Source organism: Astatotilapia calliptera, chromosome 5, assembly GCF_964374335.1.
Source record: "Astatotilapia calliptera chromosome 5, fAstCal68.1, whole genome shotgun sequence".
NCBI lineage: Eukaryota > Metazoa > Chordata > Actinopteri > Cichliformes > Cichlidae > Astatotilapia > Astatotilapia calliptera.
Window position 1 is genome coordinate 3547742 of NC_137426.1, and position 25768 is coordinate 3573509.

At 37.8% G+C, this 25768-nt stretch overlaps 2 protein-coding genes and 1 pseudogene across 3 annotated transcripts; 2 read left to right on the plus strand and 1 right to left on the minus strand.

Annotated features, from left to right (window-relative positions):
- Positions 1–2582: 2582 nt before the first annotated feature.
- On the plus strand, positions 2583–7267 carry LOC113021631 (uncharacterized). Its single transcript, XM_026166332.2, has 8 exons — positions 2583–2712; positions 3285–3476; positions 3815–4114; positions 4221–4517; positions 5611–5703; positions 5847–5927; positions 6145–6200; positions 6914–7267. The coding sequence occupies exons 1-8, from the start codon at positions 2610–2612 to the stop codon at positions 7205–7207; spliced, it is 1416 nt and encodes a 471-aa protein (XP_026022117.2). The 5' UTR covers positions 2583–2609; the 3' UTR covers positions 7208–7267.
- A 2123-nt stretch (positions 7268–9390) lies between these two features.
- On the minus strand, positions 9391–14350 carry LOC113018308 (sterile alpha motif domain-containing protein 3-like; annotated as a pseudogene). The gene is made up of 9 exons (XR_013909137.1): positions 13601–14350; positions 12468–12663; positions 12140–12298; positions 11894–11981; positions 11543–11698; positions 10873–11079; positions 10437–10607; positions 10224–10303; positions 9391–10119 (listed from the first exon to the last, which is right to left on the minus strand). The product of XR_013909137.1 is annotated as a sterile alpha motif domain-containing protein 3-like (transcript).
- A 1788-nt stretch (positions 14351–16138) lies between these two features.
- On the plus strand, positions 16139–24884 carry LOC145428815 (uncharacterized). Its single transcript, XM_080301555.1, has 6 exons — positions 16139–16277; positions 18221–18427; positions 18563–18868; positions 22555–22638; positions 22778–22809; positions 23871–24884. The coding sequence occupies exons 1-6, from the start codon at positions 16220–16222 to the stop codon at positions 24126–24128; spliced, it is 945 nt and encodes a 314-aa protein (XP_080157681.1). The 5' UTR covers positions 16139–16219; the 3' UTR covers positions 24129–24884.
- Positions 24885–25768: the final 884 nt, after the last annotated feature.

Below are 25768 nucleotides of genomic sequence, written 5' to 3' on the forward strand. Positions count from 1 at the left end.
CACACAACGCGCTCTGGTTAGACCCAGAGCAAACAATATTGTTTGACTGATGGCCTTAATATAAAGACTTCGGACTTTACGTTTCCCAATTTTTACTTTAAGTTATTTTGTTATTTACATAATAATGTAAATAACCTAATAATGATCCTTATTCCTGTTTTAGAGGAGCGCTGCTTCAAAGGATAGCTGCAGATTTCTGTCAGAATCTGCAGATTATACAGTACAAAGAAAATGTTCACGTTGTCTTCCCAACAGTTTCACTGACATCTACACTGGATGGCCAGGAAGCGTTCGTGGTGTCTTCTCCGGGGCTGATAATTAGCGTCTGTCTTGTGTCAGTGACGTAAAAGACGGATTTAATGCGACATGACCGTCAAACAGCAGTCGCTTCCTAAAACATCGGATATGTATCGTGATGCGCTTTCGCCTGCAGTGTGAACGTAGCCTTAGTGTCATGGTTGGCTGTGTGGCAGGCAGGCAGGAAAAAAGGACCCAAACTTGACACTGAGAGAGACATGAAGAATATGACACAAAACAGAGAAGACAGTGACTTAAACTGAAGGCCAGAACACCAAATAAAGTAAAGAGAACAAAACTAAGAATAACCCTTAATACCAAATCAAACCAGCACAACTCAAAAACCCAAACAAATCATATATTTAGAAAAACAGAAAAAGCTGGGTCACAATGACCCAGAACCGTGACAATTAGAGCTGCACCAGGAACCTTTTTATGCTATTTTTAAAATTATTATTCATTTGTTACTTCCCAAATGTGCACTTTTACTTGCCTGTTCGCAGCTTTTTTTTTTTTTACCTTTGTTTCTGTTTTTTGTGCATGGTCGCCATGACGTCAGGTTCAGTCGATGCTACTTTCAGCTGCTCCTTTGTTACAAAGGGTTTCCAAAGTACATTGCCATTTTTTTTTATCCCCATCCTGACACAACCCCCATGGGATGTGTTTCCTCCCAGGATGAAACCATTCATGTTTTTAATTAAGCAATTCTTCTTCATCATCATATTAATGATTGTACCTTTTTATTTTGTTCTTTTCTTTCTCAGTTACAGTTTGTATTGTAGTTGATTTGGAAAATTTAAAAAAGCTTCTGATGATGCTATTAAAAAAGTTTTGCATTTGCATCTCGTGTGGTCTTCTCGGTTTATTACAAATTGTATGTGTTTAAAGACTAAAAAACAATATTTAGTGCTTGCACCAATGCATCTGAATACATCAAGACTTAACATACAATACAACATATTTACAGAGGATGGTGCTGTCAGACTGAAATCTATAAACAACAATTTTAGTTTAATTGTTGTTTAAGATTTATAAATACAGTAGGACACCATGACCCTGCTTGTCCTGAAAAACACATTTTTTGTAATAAAAACTCTCTCCACGTCTGCTGTCGTCCCTGGTTTTTAGTTCTTTGGAGCTTTGCATTCTTGCTTATTATTAGATGTTTTCTCTTTGTTTACTTTGGGCTTTATTTTCTTATTTATTTAATTAAATTCATGTTTCATGTTTTCCAATGTCATTAATGGTTATTTGTTAAAACTTCTTCACATTCTGCGTTTGGCTTCTTACCCTGTCTCACTGTCTGAACGTGCCCACCTGTGTCTCCTTCCCCCAGCTGCTGTAAAACCTGTGACGCTTAATCAGACTGCATCAGCCTTATCAAATATGCCAATCCTGCACTTAATTTTATAAACAATGAACGTATAGTATAGTTATGATGGAATGGTGCAAGGACCCATACAGAAGTCTGCTGGTTTTGGCGTAGCACCTGCCAGAGCAGAGGAGTTGGACAGAACCTGGTGTGAGGGCTCTGCGATGATTTTGCCTGCCTGTTTCCTGACTGGATTTGAATTGAGGGCAAGTCTGCTTCAATAATTTCTTTCTATAGAGCTCACTGTCCTGTTTTATGGCTGATCCAAATTATGCAGTGATGGACGAGCAGACTGGATTATTGCAGTATATTTTACTAGGACACTGTGGATCCCAGAAACCTGAAGGTTTCCACAGCAGACAGCGCTGTTAAGTAACTTCATGGGGGACAACGGCTCCTCCTGTCATCTCTCTTCGAGTTCTGAGCATAATCATCTCTAACTGCACCACAAGGCCAGCTGTTCAACCCACGACTGTATGCAAACTCATTGCTAATGAGTCAGATGACTGTCATGTCACGGCTGCAAACTGAACTGCAGTCGTTTGTGTAGAGGGAGAAGAGCAGACGAGAGGTCACACCCCTGAAAGGGGAAGTGCTGATTAACACCAGCCACACGTGCTGCTTCCTGTCTGTTAGAATAATGTGCGTTGTCTTCATGTCTTCACATTTTTAACTTTTTTGTGATCTCGCTCTAGCTGTGTGTGTCTTTGCCTGCCACACACAGTGTATCATGACATAAAACTACAGCACTCAAGCAGTTTGTCTTTCATGCAGTCTGGTCAACAGTAGCAGGTGAGGAGTAATCAGGAGTTCGTGGAGAGTGTTAGGTTGAGGCAGAAACACGGCGAGGAAGAGGAAGATGGGGGCAGGGTTACTTTTAGTTTGCCCAAAATATAAACTGAGGAAACACGGCTGTGCACACAACCACATCACCCCAGACATGAAAAGAAGAACTCAGAGTTTCAATTTCTTAAAGATGACTTCAGCATTCAGGACCAACAACATGAAAAGCAGTTTCCTGCTCATTATGTTCCTGCTGACAGGTAAAAACTATAACTATGGCTTTATTACTGATATTAGAGACAGAGAGATCTGTTACTGCATCTTAAGCAAGTAGCTTGAATCAGTACATCCTGTGGGCTGGTATAGCTACAGCTCTCTTTGAATATCTTGAACATGAGCTTAACAGACTCACTGCTCCACTTTTTTAACCACGGCACATTTTTCAACTTAACAAACATAAGCTATAACCAGATAATACGTTATGATTTTCTGCACTTTATTGTAATGCAGGAGTGAAAGTAAAATTAAAAGTGAGTGACGCTCCTGGAGGTTTGAATTATCCAGCTAATTAAAAATATGCAATAAAAGTCACAGCAGACATGTTTTGGCCTCATCACAATTATAGAAAAAGATGGAATTAAGTCCAAATACAGTTGCCAAAGTTCAGATTTATTGTTTTTATTATTGATATATGATAATATCAAATAATATGGTATTAATTAATCTTATTGATGTACTAATGCAGACAGACTGTGTTAGAACGTGTCTTTAGAGTTTTGTTTGAACCTGATTTATTTTAAGTGACTGAGGTGAAGTAAATATCTGTCCTCAGCCTGTGAGATGTCACAACAGAATGAATGCAGAACAGAGGTTGAAGTCACCTGCAAGACACTAAAAACTAAAGAAACACATTATGTAAAGTATGAAAGCAACCAAATCCCAAAGGCGGTCTTCAGGGAACTTAAAAGTGAGGAATCCTATAAGAAAATGTGCAAGAATTCATCTGGCAAAGAGAAACCGTCTGGTAAGAATTTCATTTTTGAAAATCCAGTCATCTTATATCTAAAGTTTTGCTTATTTTAATTTAAAAATGTCAAATGTAAGAAACACACAAAATTAGTTTAGTTTTACTTTTTTTCTCCAGCCTGAAAGCAAAAGTCTAACAAGTCTAATTACTAAATGATTTTCTCCTCCAAGTCTTCATTTTTAATAAGTTAAAGTTGCATTTAACAGTAAAAGGCAAATTTAATGAAAATTAAATGATTTACAACTTCAAATACAATAATTTGGATAACTCATATGACATACACCTTAATGTATTTCATTTGATTATTTGCTCAATCTACCTTTTTTCCTTTGTAGTGAAAAGCGTATGCCTGAAGCAATTTAATCAAATTGCGTACAGAACAACTAAAACCACGATCAAATGTGATTATGAAGGAGACAACAAACCATTTTTTTTCTGCAAAGACAATAACTCTGTCTGTGAGAACATGGTAGAATCTCCTCAACAGTCAAACAGCAGATTCACTTTCACAAAGACAAACAGAAACTTCAGCCTGTCCATCAGTAACGTGTCCTCACAGGATGAAGGTGTCTACTGGTGTGGAGTGAAATTTAAAAAAGAGGTCGCGCTCCAAAAAATACAACTGAATGTGGAACGTGAGTAACTCTCGTAATGTCTTCCAGTTGTTGCAGTTTCCGTTTTATTTAAAGGCGTGCCTAAATACAGTGTTTTCAAGTACTTGCGTTCTTCTGTTTTCTACAGATATTACTAATTTCACAAGATCACCAGCTGCTGGTCAGAACTTCTCATACTGGTGTAAATGCAAAGAGAAGGCCTCACCTTCAAAATCAATCTGTAAGGGAGACGATCCATCTATATGTCAAACTCTAGTAACGACCAATGAGCCTGATAAGAACAAGAAGTTTTACATAAATGATAAAGACAGGACAAATATTACTGTTACAATAAGAAATGTAACAGCAGATGACAGCGGGACATACTGGTGTCGAGCGAAAAACGACAACCAACAAATCTGCAACAGACTGATCCTGACTGTAGGTGAGTCACGCTGTTTTATTCTGTGGGTGTTATCTGACATGTTCACAATGTACAGGATATTACAGAGCAGTAATAATTCACATAAACTTTTTCTATAATAACAACATACGTTTGTCCTGTTAAATTTCAGCCAATAAAAAGTCTTCGAAAGTGAAGACTTCTGATATCTGATAATAAAAACTCAATAAACCCTTTAATTTTATGTAAAGAAGCAAACCAGGAAAACGTTACATGAGAGGAAGTGGTTTGATACAGAAAGAGCTTTAAGACAGTAATGTGGGCGTGTTCAGCTGATAACCTTTTGTGTCATTAAGGACTGAGATTGTACAACTAAAATGATTTAACATTAACTTTAAAATAACTACACAGAATCTTAAATCTGTGTGCTTCCACAACTTTCAGTCTGCTCTGATTGCAGACCTGTGAGACCTGCAGTGAGTCCTGTATATGCTGCGAAAGAATCAGTTTAACAGGCTCTGTATGGTTTCATCAGCCACTTTTAGAAGTCAGTCCCATTACTCTAAAACAGACTACCAAGCATACAGAGTACCTACAGCAATGCTGCTGCATTTGTTTTCATTTCCTGCTCCTCCCTTTGAGTTGTGATGTCTGAAAATTATCAACCAAAGCTAAAAATCTGCGGTTCCAGCTTCGAGATCAGGGCTTAAAGGAAAGATAGACATTTACACAAGTGTGAAGAATCATTATCAACGGTTCTAAGTGTCCCAATGAGCTATGAAAGTGTGATGTCAAGCTATGAACATTAGCAGGATGCTAAATTCAAATAAATGCAGCATTAATCGGTTATATTCATGCAGTTAATTTCTGCTGCATTAATTGTGTGTTTTTGTCTCTGTGACAATAAACCATAGGTAAAAGTTGGATCAGGTCAATTTTAATAACTACTGACACAAATTTGGGATTAAAATGTATTATTAAGGTCCTTGTTTTAACAGAAGGATCAAAAAAGAAGAAAATAAACCTTTAAACCGACACATTTTGTCTTATTTATCAAACTAACTAAAATAAAAATCAATAAAAATTTCAAACATTTTCATAAGTACAACTTCCTTGACCTTCATTTTTCTTTCAGGATCACCAACAACATCCACGTCTACCATTTCATCAACTACAGCGACGACTACAGCAATGACTACAGCTGCAGCTGCAGCTGCTGGGAGACGTGGTGAGAGAGGACTTTTAGTTTGTTTTAGTTTTTACTTTTTCATTTAAGTAAAATTCACTTTAAATTCCTCAGCATAGAAATGTGTGCGTCGCAAACGTTTTCTTTTTAACTGATGCTGAATATGTTTCCGTTTTATTTGTGAGGCGTCTCTGAGGCCATCATTTCTGTGATCGTCTGTGTGGCTGTGCTGCTTTTTGTGATACTGATGATCCTAATCTATAAACGTAAGTTACTGTTTGTTTGCACAACATTACTAGATATGCTCATTTGTACCCACAAACCACATTCATGTACTTCCTTATCTCACACTGTCTAAAAACACAGCAGCAAAAGTATCCTGACATTACTTCATTAAAGCTGATAATCTTTGTAAATGTCCACTTAAATCCAAAACATAAACTGCTCGTTTATGTTTTGCTGTCTTTGTTTTCTGTTTAACAGGATTTTCACGTTCAAAAAACACAGGAAATGGTGCAGCAGCATGCCGTACCAAAGAGGTTTGTGTGGAAATGTTGCTTTTTTTGTCTTGCTGGTGTGCGGTGTAGTTTTACTGTGCAACACTTCTGCAGCAAACAGGATCAAAACCTCGTTTTCTTCCCAGTGTGTTCATCCAAAGTTCACCGTGCATAGGATCTCTTTTCTTTATCTGGCTTCACTTTCCCAGTCTAGGTGTCAGCATGTTCACATGAAGGAGGCGCTGTTGGCAGCATGTCACTGATCAGGAACAGTTTTAACCTCGTTCTTTCATCTGCAGTCACAGCTCATGGTCATTAGTTTTTAGTTTGCTGTCTTACCTTAGACATAACCAACTCAGCATAGCCAGTGTTGGGAAGGTTACATTTAAAATGTATTCCACTACAGATTACAGAATACATGTCCCGAAATCTACAGTGGGATGCAAAAGTTTAGCCAACCTTGTTAGTAGTCATTGTTTTCCTGTATAAATCGATGGTTGTTACAATAACAAATGTCAGTTAAATATATCATATAGGAGACACACAACGTGATATTTGAGAAGTGAAATGAAGTTTATGGATTTAAAGAAAGCAAAGACTTCACCATAAATAGACATGTAAATGTTATTTCCACACACAACAGTTGTGTAGTCAGAGTTCTCTCACATGACCAAAAATAATGATCATATTACTTCAGTAAAGAAATCAAATACACTGCTTAAAAAATAAATAAATTTCTCATTCTTCCCGTGAAGGACTGTACCTATGAGGAGATACAGGAGCGCCTCCAGCTGCCAGACTCAGAAAATGCAACAAACACAATTTATGCCACCGTCAGCTCTCCAAACCCTGTGCCCTCAACACATTATGCTACCATTAACTTTCAAAACTCCGATAAAGCTGCTGCTGAGACAGTCAGACTCGGCTACTCTGCCTGTGAATATTCTACTGTGAAGTTTCCCAAATGTCGAACTGACTCGAGTGACACCCAACTGTACCCGCCGACTGAGGAGCCGCTCTACTCAACGGTCAACAAGCTAAGAAAATGAGATCATTTATTTAAAGAATATAACAGATTTATGAATAAAAATAATGTATTTAGTGTTTGAGTCACAGTGATTTTGTGATGGTGTTTTGGTGCTGATCTGTTCTGAGATCTTAGATTTTATTTCCCTGTGAAGATAATTATTAAAGCCTATCAGGAAGATACGGACCTGCCTCTTTCACAGGAGGAGAAGCCAACAAAGAGGTCAAGTGCTTTTGTACCACACTGTGGTACGATACACAACATCCACACTTAGAGCCACTGACTTTAACCACAAGGAATGTGAAAGTATCCTAAGCATCTGGATTGAATAATAATATATCAAAAGAATTAGCTGTTATTTATAACTTAACTCTCTACAGCACAGCATTGCTGCTGGGCAACAACATGCCCAGTACATGTGAAATGAACTGAGCCAACCAATCAGAGTGTTGGAAAAAGTATCAAATTTCAGTCCTATAAGATGTTCGAGTCACTGTCGAGCAGTATTAGGACGGTGGGGCATCCTGTTCTGACACATGGTCACAGGACCAGATGATGTGTGAAGCTGCCATTGTAAGTGTAATTAAAATGACAAACTGTAAATAAAAGAGTACATGTGAGTGTAAGAAGATATAGAGGGTTTTTTTCAGGTTTCATGCTGTGTTTTCATTTTGAATGTTAAAAAAAATGTTTTTTCCTTCTTTCCATTGCCCTTGTGTGATAAAGGGAACTTTTTAAGGGAGCCATATGTAATACACACACACACACACACACACACACACACACACGCACACACACACACACACACACACACACACATATATATATATGCATGTATGTATATACCACTCCTATGTTCTTTGTCCCACTTCAGTCTAAGATCGTATGTAACCATGTAACCAAAACTATGAATTGTAATTTTAAATGGTTTAAAAGTATAGAATAGCATATGTAGGCAAGTATATTTCTCCTTTTGTTATCAAGAAGCAAAGACAGAAAGGGGAAAAAAAGAACAAACAGGGCAGGGTTTGGTGGTTGAATCATCCGTCCCCACCAATGCCAAAACCAAATCTACGCCCTTGGACTATAAAAGTCAAAGTGAATTGAATCAAGAGTAAAGATGAGGATTCCTGTGTGCACAGAAACAAAAAAGTGATGTGTCTGAAGTGCAATGTGCACCTCTGTTTTACAGCACAGAACTCTCCAACACTTTCTATTGTTTTTATTGCTTTCAGTTGTGTTATGATCTATGAGTTATGTTTATATATATACTGTTGTTGCACAATGTTTCCTCTAAGCAATGAAAAATACATTTTTTGTATCAGTCAGTAAATGATGTTAAATCATTTCCAGCATGTACCACGAAAATGTGTGCAGTAGTAGTTAAACAGTTTGCTTGACTTCAATATTTTCATGCTTAAATATATCCACGGTGCTGTGTGTATCGGACATATTGTTTACATCAGTGTTTTTGCTTTGTAAGAGATAATTTACCCCTGCTGTACATAGAAACCGCCTGGAAGCTGTCCGTCTGTCTACGGTGCAGTTTTATGAGTTATAATGTGACCAGTTTTAATCGGGGGGATAATTTATCATGTTTATTCAACAACTGTTTGTCAGTTTTATATTTGTCATACATTTCATTAAGAAAACACGAACTGCACGAGTATTCTGTCTGTGATATTAGAATCAATTTGTCAGTTTGTTACTATTCTCCTTTTAATCAGGTTTTTAATGAGCAGCGGATACAGTAGATGGCAGCATTGAGCTCTTGGTTGCCTCAGAAAACACAACCTAAAAATCTGTGGCAAAACAGAAAAACAAGCAATTCCATAAAGCAGGTTTTAGAGATCCCAGCAATGAAATCAACATTAGAGTCTAACAGGAGGTCAAAGGGGAGACAAGACTACACACTCAGAAATTAAAGTACAGAAATGTACCTATAGGGGTACAATGGCTTGTCACTGGGGTGGTACCCTCTAAGGTACCGTTCTGTACCCTAAACTGTGGGTACTGATTTGTACCCTTGTAATTTGTACCTTTTACACGTCAAACCTGTACTTTAAAGGGCAAAATTGTACCCTTAGTATAAAGTACAAAAAAGAACCCTTAAAAGGAGTACAAAAATGTCTTTCTAAAGGTTCAGTATCTACACACAGATTTCCTATATTTTTCCTCTCAAGATTTGAAAAATTGAAGATAAAGTCAAAAATACTTGTCACATTTATTACCTTCTTAAATACATTGCTTAACTGTTACATACAAACTGTTATCAACAGAGTATGTGTCATAAGCTGCAACATCAATTTCCTGTCCAGGTTTTAGCAACGTCCATTCACTATCAACTCTAACACTGTATGAATGAAAATGGTTGTCATATAACAGAGGAATGAGAATTTTTCCACAAAAGACCCACATTGTGTCAATATTAACACAACACCTGTTCTCTGTGTTTCCTATACACATGTCGTCTGAAAGATTCATATTTTTTGAAGGAAGAACAGCAGTCACTGAGTCCACAGGTTATATCAAAATTGGCATCATGGGAATGAATAAGTCCTATGTGCTGAATAAGCTTTGTCAAACTAAAGGTTCTTCTGCCACATTTGGAGCACTGATATGGCTGAGGCATGGTGGTCAATACAGAAGATTTATTTGTCTGGTGACTGTGATTGGCAGAGGCCGGTCCTCACCCTCATCTATTTTCACAATGTACTTTTGGAGAAAAATCAGGGTGTTCTTCAGATGTTTTGGATAAGCAAGGTTGAAGACAAAATACAAGCAGAAAGAAGAGATGATTCCTTCAAAAATACACGAGCTTCTGCACACTTCACTGCCATCCAACTTCACAATGTTTGGAGCGCTTCTGGAGAACACTGGTTTCCAGTCTTCATGAAGTAGCTGAACAGTTGGATAGGGGGTTTTAGGATGAACCTTTGAAGTCAAAAGAGAAGGTAGAGGAAAGCAATATATTAGTCTCTTAACAAAAGATACATTTGTTTTCCTTTTATATAGACTAAATATTTTAATACACACACCTCTCCAAGTATGACAAAGAGATCCAGTTTCTCCTTGAAGACGTATGGCAGGAATAAAAGTGCAGCCCTTGTGTCAAGATCTGCCAAAAAAACCCAAAAACAACACAAGATCACCCATGCATTTTATCTGGCATTTCCAGTTACCTATAAAAATTATATAAAATGGAAGCCTTGAAGTAAAAAAAAAAAAAAAAAAAGCAAGCAAGCAAATACCCGGTAGGTCATCAGTGAGAGCTCCTCTCTTGCATCAAGGTAGAGCTGGTAGAGTGGGGTTTTCCCTTGTGTAAGGTCAATCACCTTTGCTGCAACACATGAGAGCCCTTCACGAAATCGCTGGCTTACATTACCCGTTGTTGGTTGGATCCACCCGAGTTCGTTGCACAGCTACAAGTAAAAAAATTCATTTTCAGTACAAAATAACAGTGTATGAAAATGAAATAATCTAAAGTTGATATTAATTATGTATGGTGCTGCATAATTATTGTTTTTATAGAATTTAACAACAATACTGTAAGAAGTTACATGAACATACGAAAAAAGGAAAGAGGGACAGATGAAGAAAACAAGGTCAAGGGCAAATAAAATTTACTACTATAAACATGTTAAATGTGACAGCTATTTCCAAGTTCAATCCAGCTTTCTGACTTACACCAGTAGGCATCCCTAAGAAGGGGTACTTCTTCAACACATCCTCCACAGGCATACCATTTGCAATTTCTTTCTGCCGCCAAGCAAACGTTTGCTGCACACGGTTATGAACCACCATCGTATCTGGTTGCATCTTCTGATATTGGCACTGTAAGACCTTTAAGTGGGCGTCTATGGATAATAAATCCTCTCCTTGGACGCATGGTCCCTTGAAAGAAAGCAAGAGTGAGAAGAGAAAGTCAAAACAGATTAGAAACCCAACATAAGACTAAATATACAATTAGAGCTGACACGATCTGTGCATCACAAAGAACTCGTATCGGTTAAAGTTAACCGATACCATGAACCAATATTTAAAATATGGAAACTCTGAAATAATTTCACATAAAATCTTAATTGTTAACTTGAAATTTTAGTTTTGGAGTCATATTTAAAATGTTTTGTTTTTTTTTTAAATCTAGTTCACCCTCTTTTAGCGCCTTCTAATTAATAATACTTTGTGAGGTAGAAGTATTAGCACTGGTACTTTGTATTAGCAAGTGCTCTAATCCAAGTATTGGTATTGTTTCGGTTTGAAAAAAAAGGGGTACAGTTGCATCCCTAATCCTTAGTTTTAGATGTAATAACAGAGGCAAGAACATTTTATAGCTCAAGATGTCCCTCACACCAACCTGACAAACATTTCTCTGACTTGTTCATTGACATTTATTAGGCTGCCCTCTCCTCGTAGAACCAAACTTCTCCTTACAACGCCTCACTGCCTCACTGTCGACTAGTGGTGCCCGCTCTGATTTGAATTTACGTCTCAAAGACATATGCCATGTGTGCTTGTTGAACAGAAACATAAGTTACTGTAAAAACAATCTACACAAAATACACCCAACAAAGAATCAGTAAACATACTTCATACAAACCTACTGAGAGGCTACAGATTGTCTTACTAACAAAACAAGATTGAAAAAAGCTTCACTTTTACTTTGTAATCTTGAAGGAACCTTATGCAAATTTTAAATTTAACTTACATAACCATTTCCCTCATGATCCTTGAGGAAAGGATACTTCATTACCAGCGTCTTCACAACTTGCACATATTCAGAATTTGTGGGATACCTGTAATATCAGAAGAAACATAAGTGTTAGAGCAACTGCTGACAAACAAACTTTATCAAGTGTCAGTTATTGTTTCTTAGTAATGTAGCGTTTATTTTCAATATGACAGATTCAGCTTTTTCTAAAGCAACAAGCTAACATTACCCTGATTAACTTACATAGTATACTGTGCCACAGCTTCATATAGAACTCTGATTATTGTGTGTCTGTCCCTTGGATTTTTATGGCACGGTTCTTTGTTGTCCAGTTTTAGTTGGAGATTTTTGGGAAATCTTGGAATTTCAAAAGACGCTGGTAGTCTCAAAGTATTTTCATTGCTGTGAAAACAGTTAAGCGTTTGTTTTTATTGCATGAATTGAAGTATAAAACACTACAGTAACAATACATATGGTAGAAACAATGATCATATTAACTAAATCCTAAAAGTGCATAACAGCCAACATGTATGTTTCAGACATACTAACTTCATTATAAATAAGAAAATACCTTATTGAAGTTGACGAAGTAGATGGTTGCCAGTCTTCTGGAGAGACAGTCTGTAGAGTCAGTGTCACTGAAGATTCCTTCATCCTTGACACAAATTGGTTGAATTTAACCTGCTTTTTGAAGGATCCTTGGAAAAGGTATGCAACCATAGTCTCAGTAAGACCGCAGTCAACTGTGTCACCATCAACCTCATTGTCTGCAAGATAAATGGTAGTACAAACTCTAAATTCCATGTAAGAATATTTATCACCACATTTTTACATGGGTAAAAACCGTATATCACACACATTAAAACCTTTTGTACAACTTCTTTCAGTTCAAAGAAATATTCATTTAAAAAAATCAGTAAATTAAATAAAATAAAGCAAATCTTTAGAGTGAATCCTCTTGATATGCAAAGTTTTCATTTTTAAATTTAGATGTTTGTTTGGGACTACTGGACACAGGAGAGCAGAGTCTGAGCATGCTTTTGTGCCCTTTCAAGTTTGGAAGAAAAAAAAAGACTAGAATGCTGTAATTTGTTAATATTCACTACTAAGGTGACTCCTTTCTCCAGATTTCCGACAGTTTCTGCCGTCTGTTCTTTCAGACCGATTACTTATAGCGATAACACCCGCAGGACCGTATTACAAGCTCAGATTACATGCTGAAAAAGTTCCCACATTGCTTAAAACGCGACTATCAAACCCCAGCTGCGACACCCTTGTTATATTTTAAACAAGTGCGGTGTTAAGATATTTCCTTTAGACGTTATATTCAGCCGCCCATGTGTGTTGATGGCCTTGGAATGGATGTAAAAACGTGATTTTATTAAACCATTAATACACTAACGGTAAACTGCATTCAGCTACCAGGGAATCAAATTTCGCGCCGTTCCGCTGCGCAGGGGTTACCGAACCCATAGACTGTGGCCGAACCACATATATAAGTTCAAACTTATACAAATACTATGTGTACACATTTTTCAGAACTGTGACCTCAACTTTACACATGAAACGTTTGTAAAAACGTTTGTAAAAAGACATAATTTGAGCTAAGAGAGTGCCGAAACTAGCTAAATTGCTAATATACGTTAAGCTAGGCTAAACCAATAATTAGTAATTACGCTACATTTTTCTTTAAATAAAACTTACCTCTGAAATGCTGAGCTTCAGCTTCGGTGACATCTAAGCCCCACTCTTGTATTTTTGTTAAGAGTTCCTCGGTTGAAAGTGAACAGAGCACACCAGGACTTGCAAGTTCGTAATCCATCTCCCTCCGTTGATAAAACAAAATGGCACCTGCTGCATTTACAGAAAATTCTAGAATCCACCAGCTATTCGTTGAGTTTCTTCTTCTACTTTTTGTTTGATGTTGTGAGGATGGGCTCAACTCGCACTCCGAGTTCAATAAGGGTGCTTTTTTGCAATTCATCCAAATAGTTATACTTTAAAAAAAACACTCTCTTAAAAAATTTTTTAAATGCATTTTTACTTTTTTTTCTTTCAAATAAATTCATTGTTCTTAAAGCAGCTTAAAAATAAGGGGGGGGGGGGGGGGGGTTCAGGGAATACAAAAACAGCAACAGCAATGAAAATAATAAAAAATAAAAACACTAAAATATATGCTTATATCAATACAGTTGCAAATAAATTACTGTCAAAAAGAATAAAAAAAAAAAAACCTCTAATCAAAAAGAGCTTAATCAACCTGTACTTTATCTTTTGAAAGAATGGGTACAAATAAGTACTTTTCACAATTAAGGAACATGTATGTACCTTTCAGACGCTAAAAAAGGTACAGATAGTTACCCCGAGGTCCAATATTTGTCCTTAGACTGTATTAATGTCATTTTTGTACCTTGGGGCACAGTAATGTACCCCTTCCGTACCCCTATTTCTGACTGTGTATATACACTTCAAAAAAAAAAGAGATCGCTTGGAAGAACTGAACATTGTTTATTGAGACAAAATAATTAATGTATTTGGTGATTTGACTTATTTCAGACACAACAGAATGCAGAAGGGCAAAACTACTGGTTCATAACTAAACAAGGCAGAGGACACCAAGAGGGGGAAACACTGAGTAGCGAAAGACTGCGTGGGGCCTGAAAACGATGTGCAGGGAGTTCGCTGTTCCCTACAGCTCTAGTGACCCTCGAGCTCCCGGCTAGCTATCAAGGAGCACTTCGGAGCACTTTTGCAAATATGTGATATCTTGATAAACCGAGAAGATATTTGAAGTTTACACAGCTGCATTCTTGCCTGAAAATATCTTAAAAGTTTATTTTGTGACACAAAAAGAGTAATAAGAGTAATATTAAAACTTAGTAGCTGCTGCCATAAAAAATCAGAGTAGAAACTTATATTTTTTACTGTAACAACCACAAACATGTTTAATGAATCACATTTCATAACTTTAAATGCAAATATAAATGGTCAATTTTAAAATCATATGCACAAGTTTTGCAAACCACAAAGTTATTTGCAGCCATTTACCTTTTACCCTTTTTTTATAACCATTTCAAACTATTTACATAACAATCAGCTGTTCTACATTCAATAAGATGCCACACAAATTATTTGTGCCACTCCAAAAATTTATGTCCACTAAAGGAGAACATCACAGCCTGATACCTGCAGATCTATCATTCCTGTTTCTACCTGGAGACAGCAGTCGCCTCATTGTTCGGACACACAACACAAAACTATCCACAACACTACACACTAATTACACAAGACAACACATGAACTACACTGACTACTTTATTCTTCCTCAGCCAAGCAGCAGCACTCATGTGATTGTTTTGCCCTCTTAGCTCCAGGTGTTGTGCCAAAAAGAGATCCCTGCCAGAAAGTGATTGCCATCCGGAGCGCGCACAGCTGCTTAAAGCTGTAGCGCCCAGATTACTTACAGCTACATCTGATATAAGGTGCCGTAAACTGATCACAATAGTAACGCGACCGCATTTTCTTGTTAGTAACGGTAACGGCGTTGTAATGATAGGAATAGTAATTAGTTAGATTACTCATTACTGAAAAAAGTAACGGCGTTATTCCCAACACGTATGCTGTGTGTGTTTTCTCAATGCTAGTTCAGAGTCTGTTCCTAGTTTTTGGTTATGCTTTCTGATTTTTTTAGTGTTGAAATACCTACAGCAGTAAAGTTGCCTCTCTCAGTTTTCCCCTCTTGTGTTTGGGTCCTATCCTGCCTGCTGAACATGAAAAGATGTGATGCAACACAGGTTTTAAACAGCTGTGAAAATCACTGAATTCTGTTTTTAAAAGCATATTTACAACACAAATATTTCAGAGTCATTCTAGTATAGACTGTACTGCAAAATCATGTGAGTCATATCCTGTTATTTTAAATTGATGATGCAACACTATTAAAAATATATAAAGACAGCGAAGCATGAGTCAGCTTCTTTTCCTAATTTCTATTTAGTCATCACCACCACTGTCTTCATTTCTCCCACGCCCCAGTAAAAACTGTATCAGTTAAAAACTAAATAAAGATTTCAACTAAAAAAATCCCCCAAAACAAACAAAAAAAGCCTTTACTTCATGTTACAACTCATAAAGTCATTTTCTGAACTGCTATTCCTGTTTTGTGGACTTCCTGTTAATTTAAACTCAAACCACATCTAGTTTACTGACGCAAAGTAATGAGATATGAAGGTGGGAGGAGTTCTTTTTAAAAGTAAAACAGGGTGAGGACAGACAGAAATTCACTAACATCAGTCGAGCTCAGGAGACAATCAAGATTTGAAGATGAGCATCCAAAAACAACAGATGAAGTTGTTGCTATTCATCCTCTCACTGATGGCAGGTAAAAGGTTTCTACCACATCATATCTGGTATTACATGCTAGTCGCTGCTATACTGTTATGACATCATGTTATGGAAACATTTATTACAACATACATTTTTGCCTCCAGTACAGTTTTCTATATAGTCAGTACAGTTTCAGTGATGTGCTTCTGTACTGTGTTTATAACTGATAACTATATGAGTTTACAGAAGCATGCGTTCATGCAGACAGATTAAAATACTGAGAGAATAAAATCCCTCTCAGTAAAGAGACAGTTCAGTTGTTTTTATGTGTTAGACAATAAAACTTTTATTATTGTGCTTTTTTTCGGAAATATAAAACAGTAACTGTGAATCTTCAAAGCAAATTTTCAGTATCATAAATTAATTTATTAAATCATTTTGCAGAGAATAGTCTAAGAAGCTTAGAAAGAAAAGCGTCTGGAGTTTGACCCACACTCATTTTCACACCATGGCTCACGTGATTAGGTAGAGGATCAATAAGGTGTCCATGACCTCCTTGCGGACACTCCCATAGGGCTTAAAATCTGGGACTCCACCATTTGCTCTTAGAACTCAATTCAATTCAATTCAAATTTATTTATACCAAATCACAACAACAATCGCCTCAAATATATATTTATATTGTACAGTATATCCTATAATAATAGATACAGAGAAAAACCCAACAATCATATGACCCCCTATGAGCAAGCACTTTGGCGACAGTGGGAAGGAAAAACTTCCTTTTAACAGGAAGAAACCTCCGGCAGAACCAGGCTCAGGGAGGGGCGGGGCCATCTGCTGTGACCGGCTGGAGTGAGAGAAGGAAGACAGGATAAAGACATGCTGTGGAAGAGAGACAGAGGTTAATAACAGATATGATTCAATACAGAGAGGTCTGTTAACACACAGTGAGTGAGAAAGGTGACTGGAAAGGAAAAACTCAATGCATCATGGGAATCCCCCGGCAGCCTACGTCTATTGCAGCATAACTAAGGGAGGATTCAGGGTCACCTGGTCCAGCCCTAACTATATGCTTTAGCAAAAAGGAAAGTTTGAAGCCTAATCTTAAAAGTAGAGATAGTGTCTGTCTCCAGAATCCAAACTGGAAGCTGGTTCCACAGAAGAGGGGCCTGAAAACTGAAGGCTCTGCCTCCCATTCTACTTTTAAATACTCTAGGAACAACAAGTAGGCCTGCAGAGCGAGAGCGAAGTGCTCTAATAGGGTGATATGGTACTACAAGGTCATTAAGATAAGATGGGGTCTGATTATTTAAGACCTTGTATGTGAGGAGCAGGATTTTGAATTCAATTCTGGATTTAACAGGAAGCCAATGAAGAGAAACCAAATGTTGCCATGTTGAGGCTGTCATTTTTTGCATCTACATGGATGTTGAAATCACCCACAATAATTATTTTATCTGAGCTCAGAACTAAATCAGATAAAAAGTCTGAGAAATCAGACAGAAACTCTGTGTTAGGCCCAGGTGGACGATAGATGATAACAAGTAAGACTGGTTTCTGAGTTTTACAGCTGGGGTGGACGAGGCTAAGCATCAGGCTTTCAAATGAAGCTTGGCTTAGAACTGAAGAAGCTTCTCGGATGAAACATCTTCAAGAAAAGTCCAGACGCTTTTCTTTCCAAACTCCTTATACTACAATGACCTGGATGACTGAGAACCTTGACAGACATTTTGCAATTCATTTGTTATATATCGAGCTAAAAGGCACGGCTACAACACAAAAACACAACATTTCAAAATTGTTCACAAAGAATGAAACTGAACAAGAAGAAATAAAACACTTGTATGTTTTGTCATACACCATAATTATGCATTCATATTAATCTAACTAATTTAGATCAAACTGGCCATTTAAAACAAATGTAATAAGAGACATTAAAATAAATAACTGTGTGTGACTTTTGACATCTGACATGATGTGAATATTTGTCTTTAGGTTGTGAGCGGATGTCAGAAGCAGCACCCTGCGAAGGAGAGTGGGTTAAATTCATCTTCAATCAAAAAACAAATGGAAGATTTCAAATGGAAAAAGTTGTTAATCTTCCTCAAAAAAACAAAATAAACCCTGGCAAGTTGATCGTCAAGGAGCTTAATAATGCCGACAGCAACGGAAAACAATCCAAAGACACAGAATTTGAAGTTGGTACGAAGTTGTGGGTTTTTTGGTCCCATAAAAGAAACTTTATTTGCAATGTTAAATAAGATAAATGTAATGAAGAGTAAAATATCTGATACACACTTTACTGTGTTTTATCTTGGTTTTCTTTTTTCCCTTTAGATAAAGATGGGTGCCCCAAACCATTTAATCAAACTGCATACAGAAATAATAACACCACCATCACCTGTGATTCTCCTGATGGAAAATACAAGCCCGCTTTTTTCTGCAAAGAGGATAACTCCACTTGTCAGAACGTTTTACCAAAAAGCCCTTCTCCGCAGCCAAACTGGAGAATCATGTCAACAAACACCAGCAGCAGCATTTCCATCAGTCATGTGTCCTCACAGGATGCTGGAGTCTACTGGTGTGGAGTGAAATCAGGTGACAAAGAGTTTTCTCTTCAACAAATACATCTAGAGGTTAAAGGTGAGTAATTCACATCTTCACCCTCTTATGTTTCAATTTTATATCAGGGCATGACTAAAATACTACATGTTATAGTGCAGATGTAAATGAAGAAGTTCCATGTTACTGAAGAGCTTTACGATAAGAACACAGAAGGCAGGGACTTTACTCCCGATACTGCAAAAATGAACTTGAATTTGAATTTATTTATTTAAAAGGGACAGTGCAGTTTAACATAGTCCAAGTACAAACATGAAGCTGATGTAACGCACATAAGTTTATAGCTATTGCTAATTGTCAACAATTGTCCCTTGTTGGGCTTACAATCTAAATAGATACATTTTACAATAAAGCATACACTTTCATAAAACCAAATGACATCATAAATACAATTACAGTTAATAGACAATAAATTAAAAATAATATTAAAATTAGTTAAAATGGCTACATCTCTGATTTCCTTTTAACCAAACTTTAACCTTCAATGTAAAGGATCTGATGTCTGTAATCAATTTGATTTTGGTTGGAAGTGTGTTCCACAGATGGCAACGCCTTTATGGAAAAAGCTGACTGACCAAATAGATCTTATATTAGTCCATGTTTTATCCTTTGAATCCCCTCTTGCATTTGCCATTCAATTGGGAAGGGAGACACAACAGTGTCAGAATGAGGCTCTCTGTGTTGTACGCAATGTCAATCAGTCTATTTCACTTGCTGGTTTTATCTGTAAATATATTGCAATATAATAGCTTGCAGTTGCCGTTCACCTTGCGATTACTATCTTGTCTCTGGATGTATCCATCCTATTTATACATTTAAAGACTAATTTAAGAAAACATAAATGATTAAAACTCCTAAAACTAAGTAGATTATATTTCTTTAAAATGTGACAGTGATGCCACCGAACAGAGTTTTTATCCATTATTTTTAAAGATTGGTTATATAAGGACACCACAGGCTGAATTATAGATGGTGTTGCCTGGGTCCAAACTGTCATACAATATGAAAAATGAGAGAATATCATAGAATGCATAAATAACTGAGCCTCTGAACTAGGTATATAGTGCCGAATCAACTTAAAACAATTCAGATTAGCGTTGACCGTCTTAGAAATCTTCTTTACATGCTTGTCAAATTTAAGATGTGAATCTAAAATTATTCCCAGAAACTTAAAATCTTTGACCTTTTTTATTTCTTTGTTCCTTAACTTGATTTTAAAATCATCAGATGAACTTAGTTTCCTAATAGAAAAACACATAGAAACTGTTTTTTTCTTTATTCAATACAAGATGATTATGTTCCAGCCATTGTTGGACATCATTTAGATGTGTCGATAAGGTGTCTGCTGCTTCACCAGGTGACTTAGCTGGTACGTGTATAACTGCATCATCTGCATAAAGTTGGCAGCTAGCTTTTGGACAACTGGCAGGCAAATCATTTATAAACAAACTTTCTCGTTTGGCTCTCAGCGAAGGCGGTCGCACTTTTCTCCTCTCCTCTCCCTTATCTTCCCTGCTTATGTCCTTGTCTTGTCTCGTGTTTTTTACTACTTTTCCCTGGAACATTCTCTCACAGTCTGTTCTCTAAAACCTAAAAGAGGAATTATGGATTGGATCAACTGCTCCCTAAATGCAATTGACACCCCTTTCTCAACGAGAAGTTTGGGCTCGGGTGAGCCTGAGTGCTGAAGATATCTACCTGTTCGGAACCATGATAACAGGGTTCTTGCTGATCGGAGCTGGCTTGGCCCTGACTTATCGAAGAATTAAGAAAGCGGAACCGGCTGTTCAAACCCCCACAGGGCTGCCCGCTGGGATTGGAACGATGGGAAGAGGCATGAGTTTCTCAAAATGGGCTCATTGAGTGCAGCACGGATAAGATCTTGGAGAGGCTACGGCTGCTGTGAATACTCAGAATAAGATCTCTGACTGCAGACTGGATACATCTCGAAAGGGCTAGCCCAGAATAACATCTCTGGGCGCAAATTGGATGACATCTCGGGGAGGCACACTGCCGTGAGTTCTCAGAAATCGGCTCCTTGAGCACAAGAAATGACAACATCACAGAACGCAAGTATGGCGAAGCTCGCGGCTCTCCAAGGCTGCCATATCGCGCCATCGGCCCCTCTGGCCAACACCAGTAGGAGGTAGGGTAAAGTGTCTTGCCCAAGGACACAACGACCAGGACAGAGAGCCCAGGGATCGAACCAGCGACCTTCCGGTTACAGATGCGCTTCCCAACCCCCTGAGCCACGGTCGGCCCCGCGTTTAGTTTGTTCCTTCCCATTCCATGCAGGCCACCTGGGTTGGCTGGTAGACTGTTTACTTAGCCTGGCAGGGCGAAGGACACTGTCTCAGCTGAACTATGGACACGCACACATACACTTACACTGATAAGCACACACTCATCCCCCTCCCTTTCCAAACGCCTTTGATGCTTGATTCCTGCGGGGGAACACGGCGGGGCTGTGTGCCGCGCTGGAATGGTAGCGCTGTGCAGGGCGGCTGCTGTGTTCGCTTCGGATTACTCCTCACCCCCCACCCACCCCTGTGGCTTGTCATGTCTTTCACAATGTTGTGCTGTGGACAATTATGTGCTTTTTGTGCAGAGGAGTTTTTTTGTTTCCTGTTCTCGTGCTGTCCTACCATGGAAGCACAGCATGAGTAGAGGTCTCTTTTTTTCCCTCTTGTACTTTCCCATTGTAGTGTACATTTCAGTGTTTTTCTGTAATGCTACCGATCTCCAACTTGTATCCCCATGTGATGTCTGTGTTGTGTAAGGTCGGGGGGGGGGGGGGGGGGGGGGGGGGCATTTCACTGCAGGACAACCTGCATGTGGCAAATAAAGCTTTGATTGATTGATTGATTAAATAGCAATGGGCCAAGTACAGATCATTGGGGAATACCCATTCTGTTTTCCAACATGGATGACTTTTCTTTATCAACCCTCACACACTGCTCTCTTTTGTGAAGATAGGACTCAAACCAATCAACTGCTTGCTTTGCAAAGTCACATTTTATCAACTTGGAAAGAAGTATGTCGTGGCTGACAGTGTCAAAAGCCTATTTTTGGTCAGGGAACACTGCACCCACAACTTTACCATTATCCAGATTACACTTAATATTTTCAACAAAATAGCAATTTGCCATTTCTGTGGAAAATTTTGGTCTAAAACCAAACTGCATTGGATGAAGCAGTTGATTAGTCTCTAAGTAATCAATTAACTGTGCTGCCACAGCCTTCTCAAGCACATTTGAAAGAACAGAAAGTATGGAAACTGGACGATAATTACATATCAAGTCACGCTCGCCTCCTTTAAAGACTGGAGTAACTACAGCCCCTTTCCACTCATGCTAGAATGCTAGAAATTATAAATATGTTTGCAACAAAACATTTTTCTTTTAATAGAAACATTTGAAGATCATTTTAAAATAACTTTATTGTGACGTTAAAGGATAAAGTAAGACATGTTTTAAGTATTTTGTCGAGGTCCAGTTTATAAAAAGCTGTGAAAAAATGTTGTTTTTTTAATGTATCACTCTGAAATGTTTTCAGTGTTTTCAATTTTTTTTTTTTAGAGTATTTTACATTATTAATATTTTCAAACTTTATTTTTGTAAAATTCCTCAACAGAGACCTTCTGGATGGTTAAAAAAAACAAACCTGTGGGTTAATATTTTCTCTTTGGTCTTTCTTTTATTTTACAGATGGCTTAGAGGTTATCATCAGTGTTACTGTGTCTGTAGCTGTGCTCCTGCTGTTTCTGATAGCACTGATCCTCATCTTCAAACGTAAGAGTGTTCGCAGTTTCAAGATATCTTTTTTATTTCATTAAATTAATGGTCTTTGGCAATTCGTAGTTAAACCAGATTTACATTAAAACCAAACTATGAACTACTAATAAATAATTCTGCTTGGTTGCTATTTTAGGAAATGGTGCAGCAGGACGTCATGTCAAAGAGGTTCGTGATGAAATTATTTCTTTTTTTACTTTTATTTATCAAAACTGAGTTGAATTGAAAATCACAACAGCAGTCACCTCAGGGCACTTTATATTAAAATAAAGCCCTACAGTAATGGAGAGAAAACCCCAACAATGAGATGGCCCCTTATAAGCAAGCGCTTTGGCGACAGTAGGAAAGACAAACTCCCTTTTAACAGGAAGAAACTTCCAGTAGAACCATGGTCAGGGAGAGGAGATCATCTGCTACAGCTGGTTGGGGGTGAGGGGAGGGAGACAGGACAAAAGACATGCTGTGGAAGAGAACTACAATGAGTAGTAATAATAAGTAATGATTCAGTGCAAAGAAGTGTATAAACACATAGTGAGTGAGAAAGCTGACTGAAGGAGAAACACTCAATGCATGATGGGAATCACCCCCACAGCCTACACCTACTGCAGCATAACTGGGAGAGGATTGAGGGTCACCTAATCCAGCCCTCATCTGGTTTCACAGAAGAGGGGCCTGACAGCTAAAGGCTCTGTCGTCTTCCTTATGAAGCAAGAACTACACAGTCGACAGACGGATGTTAAAGTTGTTTCTTAATGTTTGTGACATTTCTGCAGGTTTATTGTAAATTCTTATTTATTACATGGTGAACTTTGCTTACTTGGACTTTCCAAGTCATCATGTTACATTATAAAACTATAATTGCTGTGCTGTTAGGTCAGTGGAATAGGTTGTAGTGGAAAAAGGTTGTGAGATTCAGTCTCCCCAGTGATTTAGCTTTCAATAATCTCTCACTCTTCTTGTAACTGTTTGTTTTATTTTTTCATTATAAACATAATATAAAGACGTGAGTCTAGACAACAATGTAAACTCTCCAATGTCTGCAAAACGTCAATTTTGGAATCATTTCAGACTTCACGACAAGACAAAAAAATGTCAGCTGATGGTTATTCAAGGCTGAATAGTAGAAAAAAATTGTAAAAAAAAAAGCATATTTTTTGTTTCTGGCAACATAGGAACAATTTTTATGGATAGTGTTTAGACATAAACTCATTTTCTGCTTATTGTTGAAGGACTGTATCTGTGACGAGAGACAGGAGAACCTCCAGAACCCAGAAAATGCAGTGAACTCGATTTCCATCAGTGCCAATAATCCCATAAACCACACTGCCTCGCCACATTACGCTGCCATCAACTTTCAAGTGAGGTCTGAAAAAGCTGGCAGTGTGATACTCCAACCCAGCTCCTCTGCCTGTGAGTATTCTGCTGTGAAGTTCAGCAAGTGTCCAGACAACCTGACCGTGACCGAACCACACAGACTGGTGAAGTAGATCCTCCACTTATCAGGCAAAATGAAAATGAAAAAAAGATCAGCTCTGTGAGGAACATGTTTGTTGTAAAATTGTTAAAAATTAGCAAGGAATCATGTGATTACTTTTGGGTTTCGGGATTTAAACCAAGCTATTTAGATGAAAGTCTCACATTTTTGTGACAGTATTCGTCTGTTCGGGGGTCTTAGACTTCTGCCAGATTATCTACCGGTTCACATCAGCAGTGAAATGCATTGTGTCTCAATGGACCTGAGATAATGTGTTATACCATGCTGTGGTATCATGCACAGAGTTGAACACAGTTCATTCAGCCCAATGCAGAGTTTAAACCAGTTCAGAGCACAGTTAGTGGAGGTGAATTTAAGCTGATACTAAAATGGAAATGAGGCACACGGGGAAATTTCGTCAAATTAAAGTCTGCTCTTCAATCACATCTTAATTGTTGTTATATTTACAGTTGAATGTGATGGTTTACAGAGACAAAAGTACAAAAAACGTGATGCACAAATACTTACGAAGCTAACTGTGTCACCACATGGACAGGTCGATCCACCGTTCTCTACCAGTCAGAATAGTGGGCGGTTACTCAGGGAGTGAACTGGTCAGCAGTCCCACATAACATGAAAACAATCAAAAGTGATGTTGTGAGTTTGACACACAAACCAGCTTTTCACGATTGAGATCATCAGCAGTTGCACCAGTTTGTTTTTACAGTGCTGTTAATGATGTAAAGTTGGGAAATAAATACAGACTGTGGGGGATGTGTCATTATTATCTTTTTGTCATCAATTGCATCATGTCTCTGTGGAAGTCAGAGTTTCAGGCTGCATGTGAGAACGGTGTAGACTCAACTGATTCTCCTCGCAATAAAAGAATTTTCTATGAAAGTACTAAACGTCTATTTCTGTCACACTGTGCCACACACTTCCTGTTATTTATACTTAAACCACTTATTTCCTCTGTATCAACAAGAAGCAATAAGGTTGGTGAGAAAATAAACTTAAAAGGGAAGGACAGAGAGAGATGAGGGAACAAAGTTTTAGGTCAGAGAAGAGAAACGATCAAGAAACAACACTGGACGCCAAACACCCGAGAGACAAACAGCCAAAGGCAAACTAGTCTGACCGACCATTCTAAGTACTAAGACACATTTTAACCATAAATGTAGACAACAATTAGTTTCGTATACTTGATGATATATAGTTTGTTGTGAGGAGGCAGTGCTAACCACTGTGACCACACTCTGACACACACTTGTACATCCACACTCAAGATGAAATCTCAAACCAAATAAGGGAAACGATCAAACCTGGTGATGGTTTTTAGTCTTTACTTTCAAATTTTCTCCCCTGGTGCAGAAATATTGGAGAAAACTGTTAATGTGCTTGATTTGTCTGTAAGAGTTAATATGCGAGATTAGTGTCATCCTGGTTTGACAAACAGCAGATCGAGTTGTGTTTATTTCTTCCAGCTGTTTTTGTGTATTAAATGTGATTCATAATTCAGTTCTTGAATTTTAATGAATTGGCTTTGATAATGAACACAAAGAGAGGGTCAGACAGATGGTACAACATGAATACTTTTGTGAGACAAGTGAGCTGTTCCGCACAAAGTCACTAAACAAAGATTGTAAACAGATA